This window comes from Mirounga angustirostris, unplaced genomic scaffold (assembly GCF_029215605.1).
Source record: "Mirounga angustirostris isolate CCGP_5_RB_7025 unplaced genomic scaffold, mMirAng1.0.hap1 SCAF_3, whole genome shotgun sequence".
Classification (NCBI taxonomy): Eukaryota; Metazoa; Chordata; class Mammalia; order Carnivora; family Phocidae; genus Mirounga; species Mirounga angustirostris.
The window spans coordinates 53,329,147-53,356,237 of record NW_026991711.1 but is presented as its reverse complement, the minus strand read 5'-3'; the positions used below and the strand labels follow the sequence as shown (position 1 = coordinate 53,356,237).

At 44.6% G+C, this 27,091-nt stretch overlaps 1 protein-coding gene across 9 annotated transcripts in view; it reads left to right on the top strand.

Moving 5' to 3' along the window:
* Positions 1–27,091, top strand: part of ENOX1 (ecto-NOX disulfide-thiol exchanger 1) — a 550,660-nt gene that overhangs the window by 400,538 nt on the left and 123,031 nt on the right. For all 9 annotated transcript variants that reach the window (XM_064586067.1, XM_064586069.1, XM_064586066.1 and 6 more), the window contains 3 exons: positions 268–480; positions 19,394–19,500; positions 23,561–23,678. In XM_064586067.1, coding sequence (XP_064442137.1) covers positions 268–480; positions 19,394–19,500; positions 23,561–23,678 — 438 coding nt within the window. The remainder of the gene's footprint in view (positions 1–267; positions 481–19,393; positions 19,501–23,560; positions 23,679–27,091) is intronic.

Sequence of the window (27,091 nt, the reverse complement as noted above, 5' to 3'; positions counted from 1 at the left end):
ACAGATCTAAAACTTGAACTCACCAGGTTCGGAGATGAGAGAGTGACCCACCATTTGTTTCTTGGCTGGCTCTTTGGCACCATGGAATTAGAGGCAGAAGGGGAAACCAAACAATGCTGGAGCAGTTAGTCTTAGGAAAGCTAATTTGTCAAGTTCGGAAAATGCATCCAAGAAGATGGTCCGTGTTCTGTCTTTTGAGAAGAACCCAAAGTAAAGTTCATTGTCTTGCCTTGGCATGATTTGTACTTCGTGGTTTTCCATTTCCAGATGATAGCAAGTTTTCAGAGGCTATCACAGTGCTCCTTTCCTGGATCGAACGAGGGGAGGTGAATCGGCGTTCTGCAAACCAGTTCTATTCCATGGTGCAGTCAGCCAATAGCCACGTCCGCCGGCTGATGAACGAAAAAGCCACCCACGAACAGGAGATGGAAGAGGCCAAGGAGAATTTTAAAAATGCCTTAACAGGAATCCTCACTCAATGTAAGTAAAATTTTGGGGGCCATCTGTTTTCGTTGTGAGTTTGCCTTTTCTTTTGCATTCATTTAATTTTTGTTTTCATTTGGGGGTAAGTAGTTCAATAATTTCCCATTTTACTCCATATTGAATGGCAAACCTCATAACCTATTTCATGTCCTGTGGCAACTTGGAGGAACATGGACCCTGCCCTGAGAGCTTACTTCTCAAGGTGAGCAACGTTTCTGTAGCTTTTCCTCAGAACACCAAACCCGGCCACTGGGGCAGGGCAGCCAGATGCTTCTGTGCCTGCTGGACCCACCACAGGTTACACCACACCTCTGGGGCACCTGCCGGGCGGCTGCCCTTTACCATGCAGGACATGACCTGCATGTCCTCCTAGTGCCGACAGTAGGAAGCAGACCCCGAGCACATTGTCCTTGAGCTTTGTTTAGGATGAAGGCACCATCAGAAAAACTCCTCCTCAGGATCCTTTATTTGAGGTGAGCTTTGGCTGTCAACATGGGCAACTCAGAAGTCGAGGTTTTTCTACAGTATTATTTTTTTGTCCTTTCTTCATCTCGAAAGCAAATTGCCTTAACTGCTTAATGCTGGCGATTTTTCATGTCCAGACCTAAATTGATGAAGGGGTGTAAATAGGCTTTCTCATAGAACAATAGTCAGGGTAATTACCCAGGGCTCTATTCAAAAAAAGGGCGTTAATTTTTTTTCCGGGCACTCTGTCTGTGTCTGTAGTTAACGTCACAGTGGCATAATGCATTGCGGTTTCTGATGTTCCTGTAAAAGCCATCGAATGACACTGTAACAATGCCCCACTCTATTCGGTACCAGGTGCAGGGTGTCCCGTGGGATGGTGACATATGCGATTTACATATTCGTTCTGAGAATGAGGAATTTTTTCAATGATACAGTGTGCCAAAATGTCGATCGCCTCTTTCATCAGTGTAAACCCAAGGGACGATGGATCTCTCTGTTAGGACCAGAAGAGAGAGGGACATGAAAAACCAGGCTCTCAAGTGGAAAGGTGTTTTATATGACTTTGTTGTAAGAAGACCATTTTTTGCAGCAACATAAAATATATAAGAAACGCGCAAACATGAACTCTGGTAAGTGACCAAATATCCAGTAGGAGACCAACCTGGGCACCTGTCTTTATAGAAAAGGAATAGGAAAAACAGAAGTGCTGTCTCATCAGACCAGTATCAGACCACTTTCCCTTGATGCCCAGTCATGAGGAATGGCCCTTCCCCAGACCGTGTACACCCAGCAGTTCTGAGGTTAGGGTTACTAAGGATAGGATAAAGAACACTAATATTGATTCCACCTTTAAAAGGAGGGAAGCACGGAATGGATTAGTGGGTGGAGGGGAGGTAAGGCTGGCTTGGTAATGGAGAAAAGGAAGAGAGGGAAAGACCACTCAACTCTAATGATACAGTCCCTGCAAAGTAATGGCAAGCCAAGTGCGTGAACACTGGGATATTACTGGGTAACTTTTGCTCACTAGCATCAGTTTAAAAACATTTTCACTCCTGTGACTTCACAGTCCCACCTGGCGGGGAAGACTCAACCCTTGAGCCTAACAATGAAGGTAGAAAGACAGCCACGCATTAGAATAGGGGAGAAATTCGGTGTCCTTTGTCCGTATCTGTTGAAAGAAGCACCTGTTAAAAAGAGGCCCAGCTCTTGTGGCTGAGAGAATGCAACGTGCCTGACATGATGTGGGGCTGAGCTGGTCTCGGTATGAAACCACAAGAGAGATAGATCTTCAAAGAAGTCAGGCACGTGGCAGGATCCAAACATCAGCATTTGATTACCAATAAAGGCTGAATTGGAACGTGAGGTTGAGGTCTGCTGTAACAATGGGCTTTCTACTGCGAGGCCTCCAGGGGGAGCATCTGGCCACAGGCAGCCCTGAAGCCCTTGACCCCGCTGCACAGTGAGGGGAGGAGCAGGGGGGAAATGAGCAGGGGTACAGGCAGGCTGGTGGGCTGCCTCCCTGGGAAGGAGAGAGTGAAGGGCGGGAGTAGGACCAGGAATTTTGGAGGGAAGTCCACCTCATGGAAACCTAGGAGTGGAGACTCCTATTCTAGATACCTCTTTGGCACCTCCACTGTGAAATACCGAAAATGGAATTCTTGCTTTTAATTTTCAAACCCATTCCTTTTTAGGTTTTTCCTTCCTATTTTAAGGAATTCTCAGACCCAAATCCTACAAGTAATTTTTATCCTCATCATCTCCCTCCTCCAAAGCCCGTATTCAGGCCATCAGGAAATCCCATTGTGTCAGCATTCAAAAACCACTCACTTTTCTTCATTTTAACTGCCAACATTCAAGTGCAGGCTGCCTGAACTATGGCAGTGGCCTGGTGCGTCCGTGAGGCCTAGTGTCCACCTGTGAGTAACAGAAAACCCTACCCAACTGTGTCTTAAAAAAGTGAGGTTTTTGGGGCGCCTGGGTGGCTCAGTCGGTTAAGCGGCTGCCTTCGGCTCAGGTCATGGTCCCAGAGTCCTGGGATCGAGCCCCGCATCGGGCTCCCTGCTCAGCAGGGAGCCTGCTTCTCCCTCTCTCTCTCAAAAAAAAAAAAATAAAATTAAAAAAAAAAAAAGAGGTTTTTTTTCTTTTCATACCTGTAAAACCCGGCTGTAGATGCGTATAGGCGCAGGTTCAGGGCTGCAGGGCTGTCAGGCCTGAGGTGTCCGCGAGGCTGTTAGCTTTTCCTAGGTGATGGTCAAAAACGACTGCCCTTGGTCCTGCCATCACATTGGTTTTTTTACATGCTCGAATCACGTAAGGGAAAAAGCAGAGGGCGGGCTTGTGCCGTTAGGGCAAGACAGCAAAACTTGCCCAGAGATCCTCAACAGACTTCCGTTTGCGTCGTGTTGTGCGGAATTATTACACGTGTCCATGCCTAGCTACAAGGAAAGCAGGAAATACCCTTTTTTGAGTGGGCCCGTTGCTCCCAGAATAAAGCTGGAGCTCTCATAGGAAGGAAGGAGGGGAGGAGGGCTGCCGGGAGGCATTGTGCAGTTTCTGCCGTATACAGTCCCTCCCTTTCCACTTTGATTCTTGTTCAATCTATTTTTCACACATCGTCTAATATAATTCACATCATGTCTTCCCCACTTAAATCCCTCGAGTAGCTTCCCATTGCACTTACAATAATATTCACTCTCCCCAGACTACAAGCTCTCCAGACCTGCCTCTTTAGCGTCAGTTTTCCCTTGACACGCCGTGCCTCATCCCCACTGGCCTCCCCGCTGCGGAGCCTGTCAGAACTGCCTCCCACCCTTGAGCCTTTGCACCTCTGTCCTTCTGTCTGATGTGCGCTGCTCCCCACCCTGTGTGCATGAATCCTCCCCATGCTTTGTGGTCTTGGCCGAAAGCCCACCCTTCAGGAGACCTTTCCACTTCAGCCTTCCCCAGTAGTTTCACCCAGTTCGAGGTCCTTCGGAGTACTTAACCAAAACATGCAATGATGTCATGATTTGTCTGCTCTTGATTATTAGTCATGCACGCACACCAAGTGTCTGGAACGTAGACTCAGGATGATGAGTGAGTGAGCACATGAGTAAATAGGAAGGACGGCAGGAAGGAAGCCTGAGACCGTTCCGAAGTGCCCAGGGCCCTCTGAGAGCGGTTTGGCGTGGGTGGCAGCACAATCCGGGGGGCCCGGGCCTTCAGCTCTGCTTGTGTGATCCAGCACGTCTGAAGGCTCCCTAGCTGTGTCTTTGTTGGTAATTGCTGTGCTCTACCAGACCCTGGTAGCAGGCTAGGGGGTGTTAGGGGAGTCAGCGTGGAAGAGTCAATGGAAAACTTCGTGTTGGCGTTTCTCAGTTGTAACCACATTTCCCATCTACCTGTTGCTGTGTGAGAGACCCCCCTCAGCCCTGTACTTTGCTTCTGGGGAAGTGTTTCAGCAGCCAGCAGAGCAGGTGAAAAGTCCCAGCTGATGTTGACAGCCCACAGTGCTGTGCCCATCCCAGCCACAGAGGGCCTAAGGGGTCATTGTGTGCCTTGGTAGCTAAGGCCCTTCGGAACAACCTCAAGATGGGAGAGACCTTAAATGTGAGTGTGACCTGGAACTAAGCCTTAGAGGGAGAACAGGAAGGTTGCGTGTCTTACTGAACAACCTCAGAATTTTCCATTCTTTCCTAAGTGCTTTTACAAAGATGACTACTCCCCGGCTGCAAAGGGGAACGAAAGCCTACCATTCGTCATGACAATGGTAGCAGTAACCTGGCTAAGCTGCTATGTGTGTGCACATTTCATCACCCTTTGAATTTTAAATACATCTATTGTCATGTCTGATACAGTTATGTCTGTTTGTCTCAACCACATTTTCCACTTATCCCAGCTCCCTTTAGTATGGCGGGGTGAGTTTGGCATCGGTACATGGGGCGGCTTCTAACATAATGACTGCCAAAGTCCACAGTGATTGGCACACTCACTACATTTTCCAAAAGCAGAACCAGCCACACCCCCATTCGTCCGCATTAATACTTCTGGAAAACACCGCAGGAATCACATTTCGGCTTTCTCATTTAGAATTAGATCATGATTGTTAAGCACGAAAATTCAGGAATGGCATCTGTTTTCTTTCTCCTAAGGGGCTGGAGATCTGGTTGTTTGGCAGTAACCCTGAGTGCACCCTCCCTCATAAAAGATGTCCACAGCGCCAGCACCCTTCTCCGTAACATCCCATGGTGGTCTCCGTTGGAAAGCCACAAGGGTCAGGAAATTGTTCTGAGGCAATTTGAAAGCAAATATATTGATGAGCTGGCTTATTACATCAGGTGGAGCTGGCCCGGTGTCCTGAAGGGAGGGTTCATTTGACAACTTCCAGAAAAGTTCAGGCACATTTTTGCAAAGCTCCCAGCATGGTAAGTTGGGTCCCTAGATAGATATTATTGGAAATAGGAGAAGGGAAATTTCATTAAGTGTTAGTCCATTAAACTGGATAAGATGCACCCATCCTTGCTTTGCTTGTCATATTTGTCCTTGCTTTCATATTTGAGCAGATAGCATTTGTTCACAGGGGAACAGAAATCAAGAGCCATGAATAATAACATAAAGAAAAAGTTGTGATTTATTTCAAGGTTTACGTCAAGGTCCGGTAGTTACCTTCCAGCCTTGTTAATGTTCAGTCCTGCTAATATTTGTTTAATTTCTAACCTTTCTCATATCTCTGGCCTTCACCCCAGAACCTTTAAGCTCTTTAAGCTTAAGCGGAGCTAAGCGAAGCTAAGCCTTGGCTTTAAGCATCAAGGGGCAGCACCTGACCCAACCAAGAGTTTGGGGAGTTCAGCATCCATTCACTTCTGTTTGGGATCATTTTTTACTTCTGACCACAGATGTGCAGTTATGAAAGATGTTAGTTGAGGACGCCATCTATCCTGGTGTGGCAGCTGGGGCTTTCTCATCTTTTCCGGCCAGCTGGGCAGATCTCATCTGCTAGATATAGAAGAAAGAGAAAAAAAAAAATGTCAGCACAGGTGAATCATCTCACTCTTATGTCATCTTATCCTTAGGTCCTTCTTGACTCATGTTTATGTCATTTCTTAACCTGTCCATTTGGCAGGAAACTTCCCCAGTTCTCCCGACCAGGAGACATTGGGGTTTTGATCTTCTTTGCTTTTTAAAAATGTATACTTCATAGGCACTCCCCGTAGGCCCGCCCACTTTCAGTTTTTCAGTTACGAGCAAAGCTTGTCATTTCAAAGCTCAGAGAGGAGCTGTTTATAAAGTTCAGGAAGCATGTACCACAGCATTCAATTATTAATATGCATGCCAAGATGATCAATTGTGCATGCCTTGTTACAACACACACTCATCTAATGAACATTTCAACACTGCATGATATCCCCACTTTGGTACTTCCCCAACACGCTTCCCAGTAAGAGAGAAGTGAAGTAAGGGAGTAACATGGGGGAAAGGCAATTGGGAAAGCAGTGGAGAAGGGTTGATTAATATTAATTTTAAGAACACGTGCCATAAATACAAGGAGGAGGACTGGAAAGTAGAAACTATAGAATGTCAGGGCGGGAGGGGAACCTCAGAGATCTTTTGTTTCATAGCCTCTCATTTTCGAGAGGAGGAGACAGAGAAGTTCTAGAGCAGACGTGACAGGCCTTGGTCATTTAGCAGTTAACGGGCAGATCAGAACCCAGGACTCTTGGCCCCCTGAACGGTTAGCTCTCTACCGCTTTGCCTATGTGTGTGTTTATGAGCAGTGAAAATGAGCAGAGGAGGATATTATAGCTGTAAATCTGTGGCATACGGGCGGAGCTGAGGGAGTGTTGGGTGGTAGTCGGCACTGGCTTCACACGGAATGCAAATGCTGCTGTCTGGTTAGGAAGTGAAGCCTTTGCCTCCAGCACTGCCCTCTCTCCCCCTCCACGCCGTGCCTACGCTACCTCCCTCGCCTCAAGCGTCTTCCCCGGACCCAGGCCGGAACCGGAGCCCAGCCTCGGTCACGCGTGCTCCTGGTGCAGCTCGTGGCCCTGGCCCCCTCTCCTGCCGTCTACGGCGCTTTTTTTTTTCTTTTTTAAGATTTTATTTATTTATTTGACAGAGAGAGACACAACGAGAGAGGGACCACAAGCAGGGGAAGTGGGAGAGGGAGAAGCAGGCTCCCCGCCGAGCAGGGAACCCAATGCGGGGCTCGATCCCAGGGCCCCGGGATCATGACCTGAGCCGAAGGCAGATGCTTAACGGACTGAGCCACCCAGGCGCCCCCTTCTACGACGCTTATTAACACGGCCCCTACCCCCTTGAGCATTTCATTCTTTCCTCATTATCTTATGTGCATCAGGTTGTGGGGTCTTCGTTTTTTCTTCTAGCAAGACTTGAGGCTACACAGAGACACAGAGGCCGTTTACTGGTCCCCTTTCCCGCCTCCCTGCGCCCCGCCCAGGTCTGGCACAATTCCCGGCAGCCTATCAGAGACCTCAGTACAACTCTTGGCTGTTGGTCAACATCATAGATGGAAATGAAGGTGGTATGGGAAATTGGGCTAGAGCCTAGAAACTGCAAGACATACTCTAAATGTTGGGCTTTTTGAATAAACCATGATCTCAGCTGACTTTGTTCCAGCATGCCATCCTCCTTCAAGTAGAACACGCAGAATATTCTTCAGCTGAGAACCTTACAGTAGTGCTATCCCAGGCCTCCTACTAATATTACTTTAACCTGGAGATGGGAAAGCTTGGAACTACCATGCAAATTTGCTTTGTACGTTTGTGATAGGCAACAGCGCCACCCTCATCTTAGATCTTGAAAACGGCAAACAGAGGAGAGGCCGTTGACTGGGCCTGAAGAGATCCTGGTTCTAATCCCGGCTCCAGGTTACTTTAGTTAGCCAGGTGACTTTAGGACAGTCCGCTGAGCACCCCGAGTCTCAGTTTCCCCATCTGTTCAGTAGTGGAAGGGTTTGACCAGACAGCCACCCCCCACCCCACCCCCGCGCCTAAAGCCCATTGCCATTCCAAAAATTCTGCAGTCCTTATCATGTCAATGACTCTGATCCTTTTTTTTCTGAGTGTGTGAAACAGAGCCAGCCTCTCTACCGGGACCCAGCTGGGATGCCGAGAGCTCCTTAGCTGATCACAGAACAGTGGAGCTGGTATCCTCCCAGGCGTGTTCCCCGTTTCTGCCTCGCTCTGGAGGTCGTGTCTGCAGGACAGCACTGCAAATTTCAAGCCACATTTGAACCCTGAGAGTGTGTGCACGGCACCCTTCCGGGGTGCTGCACACTGTAGACAGGTCAGGGTTCCTGTTGGGGAGGCTGCGCCTTCCCTAACCGGTCTCCTCTGTCACGTCCTCATCTGTTTTCTTGACTGAAATCGTAAAAGCCTCAGGTGTTTGAACAAATGATGAAATTCATCCACAAATATTTATGGGGCCCCTGTTAAGCACCCAGTAGTGCGCAGAGCACTGGAGTGACAGATGAGGGGTCTCTGATCTTCCTGTGGACCGTGACCCCCCCTTTCAGGCAGATGGGGTGTCATCATCCACATTTCTTCTGTCTGAAAAGCTCTTTCTGAAACCATTTACTTCTTAAGAACATCTCAGCTAAACATTTTTTTTTTTTTTTAATTTTCTGCCAAGGGAAGTTTGGCTTCTATGTTCCTGCTGTCGGAAAGGAATTTTATGAAGTGTTAAAATGTTTTCCGTGTCTGTGGTCGTCATTGCTATCGTTCATCCATGGGAAAAAAATTCCCCTTAACTGCTTTAGCAACTCGGCAGGTTTTCTGTTTCTCCTCCAAATCATACTGATGGTTATATTTGCCAGTGTTTTAAGTTCTGGAAGCATTATTTTCATTAAAAAAAAAAAATACCTATTTGCTTTCAGGGAATAAATGTCCAGAGAAAATATTTTTTATAAAAACTTACAAATCAAGAATGAGCAGAGAACCTTCTATTTCACAGAATACCAAAAGCAATACGAGAGGATACTGGAAGTCTGCCAGATGTGAGTTGAGCCTTTTTTGGTCTCTCTTCCTTCAGTCTCACTGAAAATATATGTACTGAGCCAAATAATACCATTAAAATAATAACATGAAAAAAAATGTTTTACTGATAGCAAAATAAGAGAGAGAAATTAAGCCTTACACTCTGGAATAAGGAATTGTAGAAGGCTAGATTTCAAGAGCTAACATAGTATGTGTTGAGTGAAGAGCACAGCAATTCAGAAAAGATAGAACTTTTGGGAGCTAGAGATGAAACCCTGCTATCTTCATATGAGCCCACTTGTAGGGACTGCAATAGAAGCCACCGCCAAGTGGTAAGGAGGAGGTGGGGGGGGGGGATATAGAAGGAGGGGACAGGCTATGAGGAAGTCGTCTCCGAGCTACTTTGGAAAGAATCCGCGTGCAAACATTTTTTTTTCACAAAAACTTTTTAAAGCCAAGTCACTTTCAAACTAGATCTGAGGAAAAGTGAGGTGTCGGTATAGTTATTTTAACGCAGAGATGATGTATTCTGGACTCTTCTGTGCAACCGAGAAAGGAAGTACAAGTTGGTGTCTGTGCTCAAGCAAAGGAAAACTGTGCCCAGGGAGGATCATGAAAAAGTAGCCACTTTTATTTAAGGACATAAACTGCTTAGGTTTGTAGACACTTTCTCTAGCAGGGTAGTTGTATGACCAGCAAAACCAAAAATATTTCCTGTTTCTTTGCGGAAAAAGCTTGCTGACCCGTCTTCTGTAGGATCACAGAGCTGGGGTGTATATTTAGAAATGGCTCGTCCATCCCCCTTTCCTTTGGGCCTCAAACATAGAGGCTTTCTTCAGGCCACACGGTTGCTTGGTGGTGGAGCTAGGACTTTACCCACAACAAGGGCTTCCTCACTCTCCTTCCTGGCTCATGCTCACATGCAGCCCCACAGTGTCAATTCCTAAAAGCACTCCCTCAGCTGGGCCCCACCTCCTCAGGTTTCCCCTGCTGAGGTTTATTATCCAACAACAGTGATGAACAAAAGTAGGGCGGAGTGGATTTTAGATGACTGTGTGCTGAGGGCACACACACACGGAGGGAAGCCAGTTCCAGTCTGGTAGACACACAAGAAGTAGGGGCCCTTTTGCAGACACTGTTTCTTCTTCACTGCCTTTCAGATTCCTCGGTATACTTTTGGAGAGGGGTCAGTCAGCTTCCTGCCCCATAACAATCTCAACTATTTAGCTTCTTCCTTTTAGAAAATTCTACTTGTCTTAAAGTTTTGGCCCAGGGGTCCTTCAAGCCTTTCCTGCCTCCTTTGGTGCTCTCTGCAGGCTGCTTCTCCTCCTGTGACTCAGTCTTGTCTGTGGCTGTCTCCCCCCAGGGCTGCAAGAATCAGCAGCATCTGTGGATCACCCTATCCCCAGCGCCTAGGACAGTGCCTGGCATGATACATTCCGCAGTGCTCATGAGACTTTGGCCCATAGTATAAATCCATATACGAATGTTTATAAATACAGTTGACCCTTGAACAACATGGGTTTGAACTGTGCTGGTCCACAGATTTTCTCAATACAGTATAGTAGTACTGTAAATGTATTTTATGATTTTCTTAACATTTTCTCTAGCCTCCTTTATTGTAAGAATAGAGTATGTAATACATATAACATACAAACTATGTGTTAATCAGCTGTTTTGTAAGCTGTAAATGGGAGGCTATTAAGTTTTGGGGGAGTCAAAAGCTGAATGCAATGTTTGATGGGGGTGGGGGTGGGGGTCAGTGTCCCTCACCCTCGCATTGTTCCAGGGTCAGATATATGTTATTTGAAGTTGAGCGGATACAATTCCATTCCCAATTTCACCACTTGCTAAGTATATGACCTTGGACAAGTAATTCTACCTCTCTGTGAATTTGTTTCTTTATCTGTGAAATGGGCATTATGGAAGCACCAGCCCCAGAGGGTTGTTGGGAAATTTAAATGAGATAATGTTTTAAATGAGAGGTTCTCAAGCTTCACCATTGGAATGACCTGGAAAGCTTGTTAAAACAGTCCACTGGATTGGTGGTTGCCAGAGGCAGAGGGTAGGGGTACAGGAAATGGGTGGGAAGGGCATCAAAAGGTACCAACTTCCAGTTAATCTGAAAAATACTTAGTGGGCATGAAATTAGAGCCCAATTTGGCAATAGCTCTCAAAAATTTAAAATTCAGATACTCTTTTATCTGTTCCACTGCTAAGAATTTCTTATAAAGACACTTATATAAAAATGTCAAAAGATATGTCTGAGGATGTTCATTGCAGCCTTATTAATACAGGAATACCCCAAAGATACCGCGAGCTCATAAAGTGAGTATCACAATAAAGTGAGTCCAATGAATTTTTTGGTTTCCCAGGGCATGTAAAAGGTATATTTACACTGTTGTAGTCTATTAAGTGTGCAACGGCATTACGTCTAAAAAAACAACGTACATTCCTTGATTAAAAAATACTTTGTGGCTGGGGTACCTGGGTGGCTCAATCGGTTCAGCGTCTGACTCTTGATTTTGGCTCAGGTCATGATCTCAGGGTCGTGAGATTGAAGAGCCCGTGGTCGGGCTCTTCAATGGGCAAGGAGCCTGCTTAAGCTCCTCTCTCTCCCTCTCTAAAACAATAAAATAAAAATAAATATACTTTGTGGCTACAAACGCTAACCGTCTGAGTTTTCAGCGAGTTACAGTCTTTTTGCTGACGGAGGGTCTTGCTTCGTTGATGGCTGCTGGCTGATCAGGTTGATTCTCGCTGAAGGCTGGGGTGGTTGTGGCAGTTTCCCAATATAAGACAGCAATGAAGTTTGACACATTGATTGACTCTTTCTTTCACATAAACACTTAGAGGCCATTGTAGGGTTAGTAACTGGCCTAATTTCAATGTTGTTGGGTCTCAGGAACTAGGGAGACCCCAGGAGAGGGAGAGAGATGGGGGAACAGCCAGTCAGTGAAGCAGTCAGCACACACACATTTATTGATTAAGTTTGCCATCTTACGTGGAAATGGTTTGCAGCCCCCCAAAACAATTACAGTAGTAACATTAAAGCTCCCTGATCAGTATCATCATAACAAATACGATAGTGATGAAAAGTTTGAAATACTGCAAGAATTACCAAAATACGGCACAGAGACATGCAGTGAACAAATGCTGTTGGAAAAATGATGTTGGTAGACTTGCTGGACACAGAGTTGCCACAAGCCTTCAATTTGTAAAAAAAACACAATTATCTGTGAAGTATAATAAAGGGAAGCACAATGAAATGAAGTGTGCCTTTCGCAGATCAGTAGATTTCCAAGATATGTTAAGTGGAAAAGATCAAGTTTGAGCACAGTGTATATAATATCAGCACTTGTGTGTAAAGAAAGAAAGGATGTACAAAGAAAAATAGACACAGTCTATACTTTATGCATAAGGTTTTTCTCTGGATGGAGATGCTAGAATCTGTTAAAAGTGGTTACCTTTAAAGAGAAAAACTGGATGGGAGGGAGCCAGGATGGGAAGGTAGCCTTTTACATTTTGTTTCATCCCTTTTTTCTTATATACATCTATTACTTTTATTTAGTCAATAGGGATGATCTAGGCAGGGGGATTTACTGGATTTTAAAAGCCTAATAAAAGCTGCATATTGTAAGGAACCATTAAAATTGTAATATTCTCATAGATTTTTGTTTTGATACTTCTCAAAATGTTTGAATAGATGCATTAATAAGGGGATCTACAGCTCCTGAAATGTATCAGGATTTATACAAAGCTTAAGTCACTATCCGCCTAATATCTTACCATTTATTTGAATCATATCACCATTCCCTGCTTACTCGAAATTGGCTACAAACATCCTATTTCTTTCCTTTTTATAATTTGATCACCATGTTTCTCTTTCTTCCTGTCTCCATCCCCATCCCCATAAAAGAAGCAACTATCTGGCCTCATCTAGCCAGGAAGTTAAGAAACGTGACGCCTGCCCATGGTGTCATGGCCTCAGGTTTAACGGGGCTGTAATGGATTCACAGCGTCATGCAGCAATGGTCTTTTTCACTCATCTCCAGAGAAAACCCCAGAGTGCCCTTTTTCCTCTTCAACTTGAAATTCCAGTCCATGCCTCCCTAATGTATGGGTCTGACCGTGTTAATTCTCTATGTCCTGGGCTTCCTGCCAGGCCGACTGGCAGGCTCCTCTGTGCTCAGGACCCAGAGTGAGTAGGCAGGGATCTCTCTGGGAATCTCTTCTCGCAGCTTCCCCTGTCCGTGCCCAACACTAACTGCTCCTCCCTCTGGCTTTGTCTTGCTCCTCCGGGTGTCCTGAGAGCCTGAATCACTTACTGCATTTCCTCCGTTATAATTCTTCAGTCCAGAGCCAAGACTCATCAATTCTACCCTAGCTTTTAGAATTTAAAAGCAACAGTAACAAGCCAGGGAGGAGAGGTCAACTGTTTCATTAGTTATGTGCCTTTCTTTGAACATCTTTTCTGAGCTATTCATAGAGGATGTGGAAAAATGTTATCCCTTAAAGGAAAACCAAATTTCCTCGGAACCCTATAGACCTAGGCTCTATGATGAGCCCAGATAACATTAAAAACAAAAATTGAGCTTAGAAGATTTGCTTGAGATGCTTTATTTAGTTAAGCCTTCTGCCTGTAAGGACCTAGTTTCTCCAGATATTTGCGCCACTAAAGGGATTGAAGGCTCTTTTGCAGCTATTTAGCTGGAGCACAAGATACAGGAAGTGCAGGGACTCTGAGGAAGAACATGGGAGGACAAGGAAGAGAAAGGTCTGGGTTTGTGTTCTTCAGAGGAGCACAACCTTCCTCTTGCTTCCAAGGCTTTTCTGCCCAGAGCTCAGAGTTCAGGAGCCTTGTGCAGCCCCGAAATCTGAGGCTTTATGCTTGATGCTCTGCTCCTTCCTAGAGAGCTTATTTTATTTATTTTTATTTTATTTATTTATGTGCCAGAGAGAGAGAGAGCACAAGTAGAGGGAGCGACAAGCAGAGGGAGAAGCAGGCTCCCCACTGAGCAGGGAGCCCGATGCGCTACTCGATCCCAGGACCCCGGGATCATGACCTGAGCCGAAGGCAGACGCTTAACTGACTGAGCCACCCAGGCATCCTCCAGAGAGCTTGTTTCAATGTGGTCTTTTTCCGGGTAAATGGATGTCCTCTTCTGAGCTTTCCTTTCCTTAGACTGAAGATTAAGTGCTTCTAAAGATAATTTATAAAGTTTTCCCTCAAGTGAGAAGTATGTTCTGAACTCAGCAGATGTCCAAACATTTTGAGGTGGAGGAAAGTACTAAAAAAAAAAAAAAAAATTAAATTACTTAGTCTTATGGATTTTTTTAAAAAAATTCTGGGGGCGCCTGTGTGGCTCAGTCATTAAGCGTCTGCCTTTGGCTCGAGTCATGATCCCGGGGTCCTGGGATTGAGCCCCGCATTGGGCTCCCTGCTCTATAGAAAGCCTGCTTCTCCCTCTCCCACTCCCCCTGCTTGTGTTCCCTCTCTCGCTGTATCTCTCTCTGTCAAATAAATAAATAAAATCTTTAAAAAAAATTCTGAAGACTGTATACATATATGCGTGTGTATTATGTGGGTCTCTTTACATACACACGGACAAGAGAATGAATAATCACTAGTAGGATGTTCAGTTAATTAAACAAGGAAAACCCCAGACAGAGTGGCCCTAATGTGGTGGTGGTGTACATAAGCAAACCAAATCCAAGCCTACGAATGCCTAAAAGTTACAAAATCAAAACCTAAGGACAACCAATCACAAGCAGCCAACTAGACTTGAAGCGGTGACCAATCCATGATTTCCTTGCTTTGCTTCTGCCTTTTCTCTAGAAAAACCTGTTTCTAGCTCCTGCCAGGCAGGGGAGCGCCCCTCACTACTTCCAGTTAGGCACTGCCTGATTCCACCGATTTTTGCTCAAATAAACTCTTCAAATTTTTAACAGACCTCAGTTTATCTTTTAACAGGGGGCTTGTAGCTGCCAAGAGTGATTAGCAATTTCATCAAAGCTCTATTATCCTTCCCTTAGGTTCACTTATACCTGCTGGATCTATGTTAGTGACTCTAGTATGACATCTAAGACGGACATTCGAACATACTGGTGAAAAGTCACTTTTAATTTTTTCATGATTCTCAAATAACCTAATTTAGGCAAAACATTTAAAATGTAGAAGTTGGCAGTGGGCTGGGGGAAATTTGCAAGGTGTGTGAAGGTAGATTTAAATTTTCTGACTGATCTCTTTGTATTGATAGTACTTCAAAAATACTTAAGTGTACAGCTGATCCAGGCTCCAGTGGGGCCTCGGAGCTAGTAGTCTCTAGCCCACTAGGGATGCTCCCAACACTGGTTGGGGTTGATCTGAATTGCTGCTTTTTTGAACAAATGCCAAGGCCATCTTGTTCACTCTCTTTTCTCTGAGCTTTTAGGTAGAATTTTACTTATTTTTTTAAAGGTTTCATTTATTCATTTGAGAGAGGGGGAGAGCCCAGAGGGAGAGGGAAAAGCAGACTCCCCGCTGAGCATGGAGCTGAGCACGGAGCCAGACCCAGGACCCTGGGATCATGACCTGAGCCGAAGGCACTTAACCCCAGGTGCCCCTTAGGTAGAATTTTAAACATTCAATTTAGCTAGTAACCACTTGTAGTTTTATTGTGTATAGGACAAGTGGTGTGAATTATATACCAGAAGTAGTGAGTGGTGGTCAAATTCATGGACTTGCTCTTTGGTGTTCCTTGCTGGAGACAATGAAGAGTGTATGCTGGGGCCCCTGGTTGGTGCAGTCAGTTGAGCTTCCGACTTTTGGTTTCAGATCAGGTCCTGATCTCAGGGTCCTGATCTCAGGGTCATGAGATTGAGCCCCGAGTCTGGAGCCTGCTTCAGATATTCTCTCCCTCTCCCTCTGCCCCATCCACTCATGCGCACGCTCTCTTTTAAAATCTTATTAAAAAAAAAAAAAAAAGTGAATGGTCTTTATTCATGATACCACCACCAGCAGTTGTCCTGATTTATGATTTTGAAAATCTGCTGTCTTTGAATCACATTCATTAAGGCATACTCTTTGAGGTGGTTTTTCCCTAATGATGATGAATTCCTGCTGATCCAAGCACTCTTTCTGAGTCCTTTTATGTGCCCAAGAACTTTCATTTGCAAGACAAATGGCTGGTTGGGGGCAGTCTGTGCAGACATGAGAGAAGTACTCTGGGCCTTGGAAACACTGTGAGAGTATTTTTTAAACCTAAGCTGAGTTCCACAGTTTTTGGTGTTTGGGGGGTTCTTCATTATTTGTTAATATGTGTGGAGAAAGTATAAAACTTACTAAGAAGTATAAAGTTAGCCACCTTTAGTTTTGCTTTTAATTCATAACCGTACTGAAAAGAACACAATTGCCTGAAATTGAGAATAGTCCAGAAAATTGAAGGCCTGTCTCTTTTGAGTCTTGACTTCTTTCTGAACCCCCAGTATGTGTTTCAACTCTCTCTAGATGACCTTCAGGCATGTCACGTTCAGCATGTTCAAAAGCAAATTCCTTACCTTCTCTCTCAGACCTCCGCCTGGGCTTGTCCTCGCAGTCTCTGATGTACTTCCCAAGCCTGAGCCATCCTTGCCTCCCCTTCTCCTTCCTCATAATAGGTCAACCACTTTTACTCTCAACTCACTCCGTCAAGTGACTCCTTGCTCCTGCCTCTATTTCTGTGCTCTGTTTTAACTCAAGCCTTCATCATTTCTCCCAAACAAATCCTACTCAGATGTGTGTCCTAGGGCTACAATATAAAGGTCGCCAGTGGCTTAGGATCCACTGTCCTTCCTGATTCATCCTCACCCAGCATTTGCCCCAACCCTACAATGTCCTTTCATGACTCCATACTACCCTTTGAACTGGGGAGCAAGCACTGATTTGTCATTTAAGACCTAGCAACAATGATGCCTTCTTTGGGGGGGTGTTTCCTGACTCCACCTACTGAGTTAGTTACTGTGTCCCCATACCCTCATCCATACTTCTTTTGCATAGGATAATTAACTGCTTAGCTTTCTTTCTCCCTAGAGACTGTGATCTCATCAAGGACAAGCACTGTCTTAATTATATTTCTAGCAGTCATTCGAGTGCTTGGTAATTAGAGGATCTCAGATGTTCGCTGTATAAAAGGATGGATGGATGGATGGATGGGTGGTTGAATTGAAAGTATGCCCTGGGATCTGGTAACAACATGTTCTAAATAACGAGGCACCTTGCCTCAGACAGGAAACATCTGCAGTGGTACATGGCTTGAGTAGATATTAGAGGATCTATGTTTACCCTTGAACTTGTGTGGTATTTGGCCATTGGGTCTTTCTTCTAAGTGCTTTCCCTTCTGTATGCTTCCATAGGTATTACTGGCCTCTCTTACCTTCCCCCTACTCCACACACACATATGAACAGGGAATTTTCTCTCTAGTGTATCCCCTTTATTAACAGCCTTTCTTGATTGATGGCAGCCTTTTGACTATCACCACCCAAATACTCGGCCTCAATCTTTACTGCCCCTTCCCCTGTGGATACCACAGTTCTCACTCTTCTAAATGATGTCTGTTAAAAAGCTCTACACTTAAAGCAGTGGAGTCCGTTACTCTGTAACAGTCTCATGATTACCACCCCTGCCAGATAATCTCACCTGACCGTGGATTTCATCACTGCATATCTGGCTGACTGCTCTGTGTTGCCCATGCAGAAGGTAGCTTAAAGTCCTCCATGACCCCAGCCTGCATGCAGACGAAACAACTGGAAGTCCGGGCGGGGGGTCAAACCAGCCCTCTTCCACCCGCTATGCTGCCGTGGAGCCCAGCAGAGGCCTGGGAGCTGGTGGTCAGGTGAGCGTCAGCACTCAGAGCCGCACAATGTGTGACTTCCTCCAGACGAGGTCGGGGAACAGAGCCACATGTACGCATGGAGAGTGTGGGCGAAGGTGATAGCACGTCCTTCTGTTACAAATTGAGTGCAACCAGTTCATCATGTGACCTGCTGATAAAGTTTGATAAATAAGGAGGTTTGGAGTTGGGATTCTCTCAAGGTAGAAAAGAATAAACATCAAAGCCTCTGTGAAAATTATGCATTGATTGGGAAGTGGTTGCTCATTAGCCTTATAAGATATGGTAAGTGAACAGCATCTACTTTCCTCCTCTGCTCCATCACACACTTGTTTATTTTGTGGGCTACTTTTTAAAATTGTGGCACCAGGCGTTGTTCTTCTGTGGGGATTATTCTGTTACTCTTTGCCATACTTTGGACACCTGGAAGATTTGGAAGAGCTTTGATGCCCTTTTTTTATAATAGAGCCTTGGGAATCACTTAAGAAGAACTTATGTTAGATAGAGTATTAGCACCCATGAGAAGCTAATTCTAACTGTGCCTTTCTAACTATTCAAAAATTCAGGTTTAATCATATGGTTAATTCAGTGCTATAATTTCCTTAATCCCATGCTTATTAGATCAATAACTGATTAAGCAAGATTAAATCTGCAGTTGGTTGGCCCCACCCATAATATCCACTCCTAAGAGCTCATCCCTTTCTCTATATAGCTTTGTTCACAGCCCCACAACATTTTATCATTCCAGTAGCACTCTGCCTAGGAGTGTACTAAATATACTAAATGTACAAAAGTATTAAATGAAGTCAAAGTGAGAGAGTTAGGACTTCAAAAGGTTTGGGAGGGCAGCCTTATGAAAGTGAAAATGGCAGAACAGAATGGTATGTGGTCGTGATGAACTACAGAGGGCGCCACGTGGTGTTGAAATTCCATCTGCATGCCTGTGCAGCTGGTTGGGTGAGCCTCGGTCTGTCTTGAAGTGGAGGCTGGAGGGCTGACTGCACTGGGTGCAGGGGCTGGGAGGGGGAGGGGCAGGAAGGAGAAAGGAGCCAAGGAGTAAAAATGGCTCTTGAGATTGAGGGGCAGTATGAAGCAACTACTCATTGCCCCAGCTTGGAACTTGGACATAGTAATATCTTCGGAGGGCGCAATTGAATCCTTGAGATGGAGACCAAAAAAGAAAAAGATACGTGTTTGGCTCTTCCTCATTTAGCCACTCCACCCCGGCTTCACCTGTAAGCCCCCAACCCAGGCATTACTTTATCTATATATCTGGATCTGTATGCCAACACCAGATCTATATCTATAGATCTAGGTATATAGACATACCAAGTCACATTTTTAAACAAGAGCTGCAGAATGCTTGGAAGCAGATGCCCATGAACTCTTTCCAATTGTATCTAGAATTTGTTTTAACCTAAAGTTATGGAGACAGACTTGAAGGGAGACCTCCCCAACCTTGCTAAAATGTAAGTACAAAAAGGCACAAATTGGATGGATATTGATGATGTTATTTCTACTGTGACATCATCCATAGACTCCTAGTGTCTTTGCTTTGCTTCCCTATAGTGATCACAACATAAATTACTTGTCTTGTTTGACTTCCTTGTTCACCAAAGTTGAGCAGATTGTGGCCGTTTTCAACGCTTCTACCAGACAAAAAGCTTGGGACCATTTCTCGAAAGCTCAGCGCAAGAACATAGACATTTGGCGAAAGCATTCTGAGGTTGGTGACTTTATTATTACTTTTTAACCGCCATCACACAACTGGATTGGCAGAGAATAGTGTGGCGGCAGACGTTTCGGGTTTTTGTTATAACAGGCAGCTGTTGTGCCATTGTCCTGTCGCACTGTCAGCTCCAAATCCAGCTCAGATTTGTGCCTTATCCAAAAGAGCAGCTGACTTAACACTTAGAAAACAGAGTGCTTTTCTACCCCTGCAAAGGGAGAAAAGCATCTCCCATTCATGGCAAAGAGCTCGGAAATAAGCCAAGACACTTTGCCTGCCTATTCTGAAGAAAAGTGTAACGTAAAATAGAAAACTGGCTTTTTAAATAAATATGGAGGGGTTTTTTTTTTTCAGTGTTCTGCAACGTGATGATGATGGTTTGCTCTTTGGGCTAGAAACGGCAAGTACGCCTTTCTTCTATGCCTTCCCATCGTAAACAATGCCTTAGTCCCATGTGCTAGCCAGCCGGGTAGGTAACAGCTCTCTCCAGAGCGTCTTTCCCCGGGGGGGCAAATGTCCAGGCTAGCCAGGGTCCACCCTTCTGCAGCAATGCGTGTGTGAAGTGTGAGTATCCACCCCCGAGGAAAGAGGCCAGAACTTGACCTTCCTTGCCACCTGGAAAGACCAGAATGTGTCATTAGTCATTGGTCATACAGCTGTTACTTTTAACTCCACAGTGTAGTGTACGCTTTGAACCTGTCATTTAAAAGTAAGTATACTATCTTCGTTTGCTTATTCGTTTGTTTTTTTTAAAAGGAGAGAATGTTTTCCATTTGGATGCCTTTCCATCGCTAGCATGTTAATATTAAAGTTCTCTAAATGATATTCCCCTCTTTCAAAATCCCCAAATTTATAGAAGGTAAGGTTTGTTATTTAACGATTTGGGCTTACACTTGTAAAATAAGTGTTTTATATGGAGTTTGAGGAACCACAAAGTACTATAATATCAATCACTTGGGTAGCATTTTAAGTGCCCATTAACTAATGCTAAATTACAGCTGAATACCAGTGGCAACTAGATGTAACATCCACATGAATACCAAACGAATTCTTTATTATCACTCTCACTATAGCGAATACTGAATGACTTCACAATAATGGGACACTTAAAATGCTAGTGCAATTTATTGTTAAGAAGGACATTTTTTTATTTTGTTCACAAATACTTAAGAAGGTGGCTGGTGACTGATGTAGTTCTGTTGCTATGCTCAGGATTATGAGTAAGGAGGAAGTGAGATTTCTCTTTAATTTTTCAGGGCCCGGAAAAACAAAGGGGGCTCACCTGCTGCTCTCTCAGACACGGAATCGAGACCCTGAGTCCAGGTTGATTTTTGGGAGGAGAGAGAGTCCTCATTTAGGATGAAATATACAAATCGAGGGTTATGAAAACACAAATTGAAATCCATAAACTGTGATTCAGATTTGGGAACGATGGGTCTATGAATTGTTTATCTAATTTTTTTTTCCCTTCACATAAACACCAAACATAATTAAAAGAAATGTTAAGGGAAATGCAAGTGGCATTATGCTAATGATCTGGGCATAAAAAGGCTGCCATTAGTATGTGAGTGTTAGAAAATATCCATTATTGATCTAAATCACGCTTCCCACCTGCCTGGTCCCCTGCCCCTAGCCCTGCATCCCCCGAAGGAATGGAGGAACGGGGGCTGTGGTCCCCGCTGTTGAGCAGGGCATGCAAACATCCTGCTTTGTTCCAAGGAAGCCTGCTTGCTTTGCTCAGCGCACACACGGTGCAGTAGAAACGGATGCATGCGGTCTTGAAAGGTGCTCCTGCAAAGGGACTTTGTGCCTCTCTGCCACTCCTAACACCTCTTTTGATATTCTAGGAAATAGAATTCTAAATTACCTTTGATTTTCTCTCCTACATGTCACTTAATTGATTAAATACCAGTTGGTAATTTAACATTGTGGATGATTTCTCTGTTGCGTATAAGCTTGGTAATTGGCTTGATTTTTTTCTGCGTTCCCATGTACAGCATCTGTTAATTATCTGCAACACCTTTACAGATTTATGAGAGTGTACGAGCGATTTACTGCTGAACCAGAGGCACCCTGTGGAAACACCCTCGGCTTTTTTTTTCCCCCTCCAATTTTTTTTTTCTTTCCAACACTCTTCTCCACTGAATAGTTACAGTATGACAGTTTGTCATTCGTTGTGGGGACTCAACAACAGACCCTTTCAGCCTCTATTCTTTCCACCTGACTTTTCCTTGTTTCTAGTATTTTCAGGCCACCTCTTTGGGAACGGGGTTCTTTGTCAGGAGAAAAATTGGCTGTACACAAGCTAAAAGCATCCCCACTAATCACACGTGACATCCGCCTCCAAGAGCCACTGGTGTTACTTACGGCGGAATCGGCACCTCTTTCCACTGGCTGGCGTGGCCAAGTGAGGAGGCGTTGCCCATCACCTCGGTGGCCTCTCAAGACTCCCTGTGATGGGTGTCCTCTCTCCCAGGGACCTTGACCCTCTGCCCTCCCTCCCCTTTCCCTGTCCTCTGCAGTGCTCATTCCCAGGGTTCAAAGTTGACTGTGCAAATACTGCTAGCAATACAGAATTTTCTTTTGGTCCCACTACAGTTAAAATCTGTGAGCTAAGGAGAGAGGAGAGTTCAGAGAACCTATAGACCCATGAAATATGCACATCCATCAAATGGGCACTAGAACTATGCTTAAAATCATGCCATTAATACATTAGGTGTTATAATTTAGTTTTATTGTTATTCAGAGATTTATTATAAAGCAAAATTATTTTAACTCTTCGGCTTTTATTTAGAGACTTCAATTTCAGTAGGGAGAAAAATAATAATGTAGTCCTTCCCCTCTTTGTTTTGTTGAGGACAGTACATGTGAGAGAACAGACTTGATAAGGATTCACACACAATATTCAGTTTAATACAAAATAATATAATTACTTACCATGAATAATTAGAGTGTCCTGATTTTTAGGCAAGGGAGTAAAAAATTTATTGTGACTCGTTACTTTTTACAGTGAGTTTTCACATAGACTCTTTGACTGCAGTCACTCCTCTAGTAAGTAGACAAAGTAAGATATGATCCTACGATCTTTCAGTGATGTCAAAACAGCCATCACAACAAAAACACTACATGATGATGTGAAACGCCAAAAAGAAGGCATCGGTTTTATTTTGTCCTCCAGCATCTTTTGCATTTGCCATTTGGATGTCTGAATGGTGTGTGTATATGACCATGCATGGGTGCACACATACAATGTAAGGGCACTATTTTTTTTAAGATGTTATTCATTTATTAGAGAGAAATCATGAGTGGGGGGAGGGGCAGAGGGAGAGTTAGAAGCAGACCCCCCCACTGAGCAGGGAGCCCATGCTGGCTCAATCCCAGGACCATGGGATCATGACCTGAGCTGAAGGCAGATGCTCAACCTTAACCGACTGAGCCACCCAGGCGCCCTGCAGGGGCACTCTTTTGCATGAAGAATTCTTATGGTCCATGTTATCAACTTAGCAAACCAAGTGTCTAGCATAATGCTAAGGAGCTTTGCATGCATTAACTTATTTGATCCTCAAAACTATTACTATCACAGTATTCCAATGAGTAAATCAAGGTTAAGAGAGACGAAGAAACATTCCTGAATTTACACAGTGGGTTAGTGGTCGACAAGGCCTTTTATAAATGCCATCGTGCAGATTTCTTATCATTAGCTGGGAGTCCCTCCTTCTGTGCCGGGCATGGCAGGAGGCATTTCTGTGGAATCCTGCTAGGTGATGTTATTATCCCCTTTTTTGGCAAATGAGGAAATTGAGACTCAAGAGATGAAATAGTTTGCTGAAGACCCCCTGACTAGTCAGTCATTGGTGAGCCGGGATTTATCCCTGGGTCTTTCCACTCCCTACACCCCTCAGAACTTCATTCCAGATTACGCAGGGCAGTGTCTGGGAGGGAAACAATTCAGATTCTAAGCGTTCATATGTCGGTCGCGATACACCGAAAGACCACTGGGAAAAGGTATGTTGACGTGTGTCTGTGACTCTGACATCCTCCTATCTTCTGCTTTCAGGAGCTCCGGAATGCTCAAAGTGAGCAGCTCATGGGCATCCGCCGCGAAGAAGAAATGGAAATGTCAGATGATGAGAATTGTGACAGCCCTACTAAAAAAATGCGAGTCGATGAATCAGGTAATGCTGATGACCGCCACACGCGCACCCCTGTGAGGCACCATCATGCTCTTCCAGATCTCAGATGGGGTGTAGGTATTGGGAATGGCCACGTAACTCACTTTTATTTGAGTTACACTAAACTTTCATCTTTGAATGACTCTGCCTTTTATTAATAGAACTTTAAACTCCTTTTTAGGAACATGATGATTTAAATTGCTCCAGTTGTTTCTCCATCCGTAGATCTGGGGCTGTTGTACTTTTCTTAGGGATATTTGCCTATTCCCATAAAAATCCTTTTCCAGAGCGTGGCAGCCACCACTGATGCTGAAATACACATAAAATTTGGTTTCAGTCAGTGTGCTTCTTACGTGGGAATTGTTTAATCCTGGAAGAAGCTTTCTAGCCTCTGAGCCAACGTGCTGGAGAATTAGAACATTTTTCCAATAAATGTTACCTAAACCGTAATCAAAGGGGTGGCCCAGTTTGGTACCAAGAAAGGAGTATCACTCCTTGAGTTGTAAAAAGGAGAGAAGCTGAGAGAGAACCTTGCTTTATGTGCTCTGCCTGACCAGAGAGGCTGATTGAAATCTCTCTCCTCAAATTAGATGTAAATCTCTCAGTATTGGAGGCAAGATAAATGCTCACTCAGATGTGGGAGACACCAAGGAGACTGCTTGTCTGAGAGGAGTGTTGTCTAAGGGGCCTGGGAAGGACCACAATTGCCACCATTTCCAAAAAAGAAAATCAGAGGGATTGCGTAGATTTGACCTGTCTCCTCTTATGTACCCATGACTAAAATACCCATCTCAGGCTCTTTAACAAAATCAAGAACAGGAACAGAGGATCTTTGCTGATGTGTTTGTAGAAGCCAAAATCAAGATCCCAACATGCTCAGGTCAGCAAGATTGCAAAGTGGTCAGAGCGCTCTGTTTCTCCAGAGTTTAGTGAGGGCCAGGGGCGTAAATGAGGATCACAAGAAAATGCTCTGCATCAGGCAGATACAGAAGGGACTTTAATTTCATTAGAGTAGTGGTTCTTAAAAGTGTGGTCCCCAGTCCGGCAACATCAGCATCACCTAGGAACTTAGAAATGTGAATCCTCGGGTCCTACTCAATACCTAAGGAATCAGAAACTCTAGGCGAGGCAGAGGTGTTGGGGGTGTGAGATTCAGCAATCTGTGATTTAAATCCTTCCAGAAATTCTGATGCATGTTAAAGTTTCAGGACCAGTGCCTTAGAAAATTTCCCTTTAGGGCGCCTGGGTGGCTCAGTTGGTTAAGCGACTGCCTTCGGCTCAGGTCATGATCCTGGAGTCCCGGGATCGAGTCCCGCATCGGGCTCCCTGCACAGCGGGGGGTCTGCTTCTCCCTCTCCCGCTCCCCCTGCTTGTGTTCCCTCTCTCGCTGTGTCTCTCTCTGTCAAATAAATAAATAAAATCTTTAAAAAAAAAAAAAAAGAAAGAAAGAAAATTTCCCTTTCATCCTCAAATTCCACTCATTTAAATCTTTTAGAAGCTTAGCATAAAAGCAGGCGCCATGGCTCTATTTGTTGAAGCCATACATCCTTTGTCTGAGAAATGAACCTAGCATTTATGTGTCAATGTATGTCTCTGATTAAGTGGCTGTGAGATTTCTCAGGGCCGCTTGATTATTGGACTTAGACTTGCTTATTTGAGGACAGCAATCTCTGTTCGGCAAACCTTCATTTATCAAAAGAAAAGAGCGAGTTTTAATGTGAATATCTTAAGTTTAATGAGATCTTCTGATAAATAAATAATTGTTTTTTCCCCTCAAGAAAGCTTTCATCATTTCTGAAGTTTCTAGATGAGGGGCAACTTTACATGAAACTTGGATCTTTAACATTCTTATAAGGTAGGTGTAGAAGAAAAGAACTGAATCCATCAGAAATTCTTATTTGAACCCGTGGCTTTTTTTTTAATTTGGGGGTGACATTTCTTTTTAAACAAGTTATCAATTTCCCAAGTAAGGAATGTGTAAAGTTTCATAGTTTGCTCAGAAGAAGACAAGAATAAGAATGACTCAGAACAGTCAGCTCCAGTGGGAAGTCTTACAGACCATGGCAGCAAGCACAGACCCCCAGGATCAGCCCCTGAGCTCTGCTGCAGAAGAACTCAAAGTTCTGTTTGCTCAGCAGAGACACGAGATCCTCTCTGGAAGCTTCACTGAGAGCCTGCTTCCCAGATCTCTGTTGGTTTCCCCCTCAGGCATCTGGTAAGAGCCTAAGCAGGAGCTGAACTTTGAGTTCTCCAGGCTTGTTGCTTGGTCAGCGGCATGAATGAACACAGCACGGAGCATGTTCTATACCGAGTGCCGGGGAAGAGATGGAAGAACTGGAGTTCAAATGCCAGGTTCCTGGGAGTTCAGAATCTTTTTCGTGCTTTTCAAAAATGAGATGGTCCAGAGAACGCAACGTATGGTTTATGGGGGAAAGCTCAGGACCAATTAGAGGGGAGGGGAAGCAGCTAACCTTTTTTATTCCTCTGGGCCCTGAAGATCCCGCCAAAAGGCTGGCAGCTGTTTTTCTTTCAGCCCAACATATTCAGGGACATCACCTGACCACAAGAATTCCCATCTGGTGCTTTGACCAAGCTTCCGCCGGATCCCTGCAAACGGCTGCTGGAAGGGGAGGGATTGAGGCCCTGCAGCCTGAGGGAAACACACCTTTCAGCGGTATCATCAGGCGACTCCGCATTCATTTTAGGTGCAAACTGGCATCTGTCCATCACCCAGGAGCAGACATCTCAAAACTTAGTGCTCTGATTCACTGGCGGCAATTGCCAAGGGCTGACCTAGAAGTAAATGCCTCTATTCTTTAAAGAATCCCTTGCCGTCCTCCTTTCTGCTCAAACAGTGAGCTTTGGCCTCCAACCTCCCGGTCAGTGGGTGACCCAAGACTTCTTGGGAATTCCAGGGGAGAACATCCTTCGTGGAGCCTCCTGCCCTAGAGGACTGTGGCAAAGCCACCTCCTTGCAGGATGAGTGAGGCGGGTCCACCACGGCCTCCCTTGCTCTTCACTTCCTCCTAGAGCAGAGACCAACCTGCATGGCTTTTATTTCTGAGGGGGAGGCGGAGAGAGTCGACTTTGGTTTCTAGAAAGGACAGGATTTTTTTGTGAGGACTTATGTGATAGCTTGGGTTTATTTATTTATTTATTTTTAAATCCATGTCTTTTAGGATATCTCTGCTTTTCTGGTTATGAAGAAGATTTCATTGTACTTTTGCCTTTTACCACACGTAATAACTCCGCAATGTGTCTTTGGCTAGAGAGTTCCCCACTACTGTCCTCACTACCATCTAATTCTGGGCAGGCAGCTCACTGTTCCTTATCAGTTGACTCTTAAAGGGGAAACGGAGTTTGCTGGAGCAAAACTAAGATGCCGATAAAAATGAAAATGAGTTTTGTTAATAAAT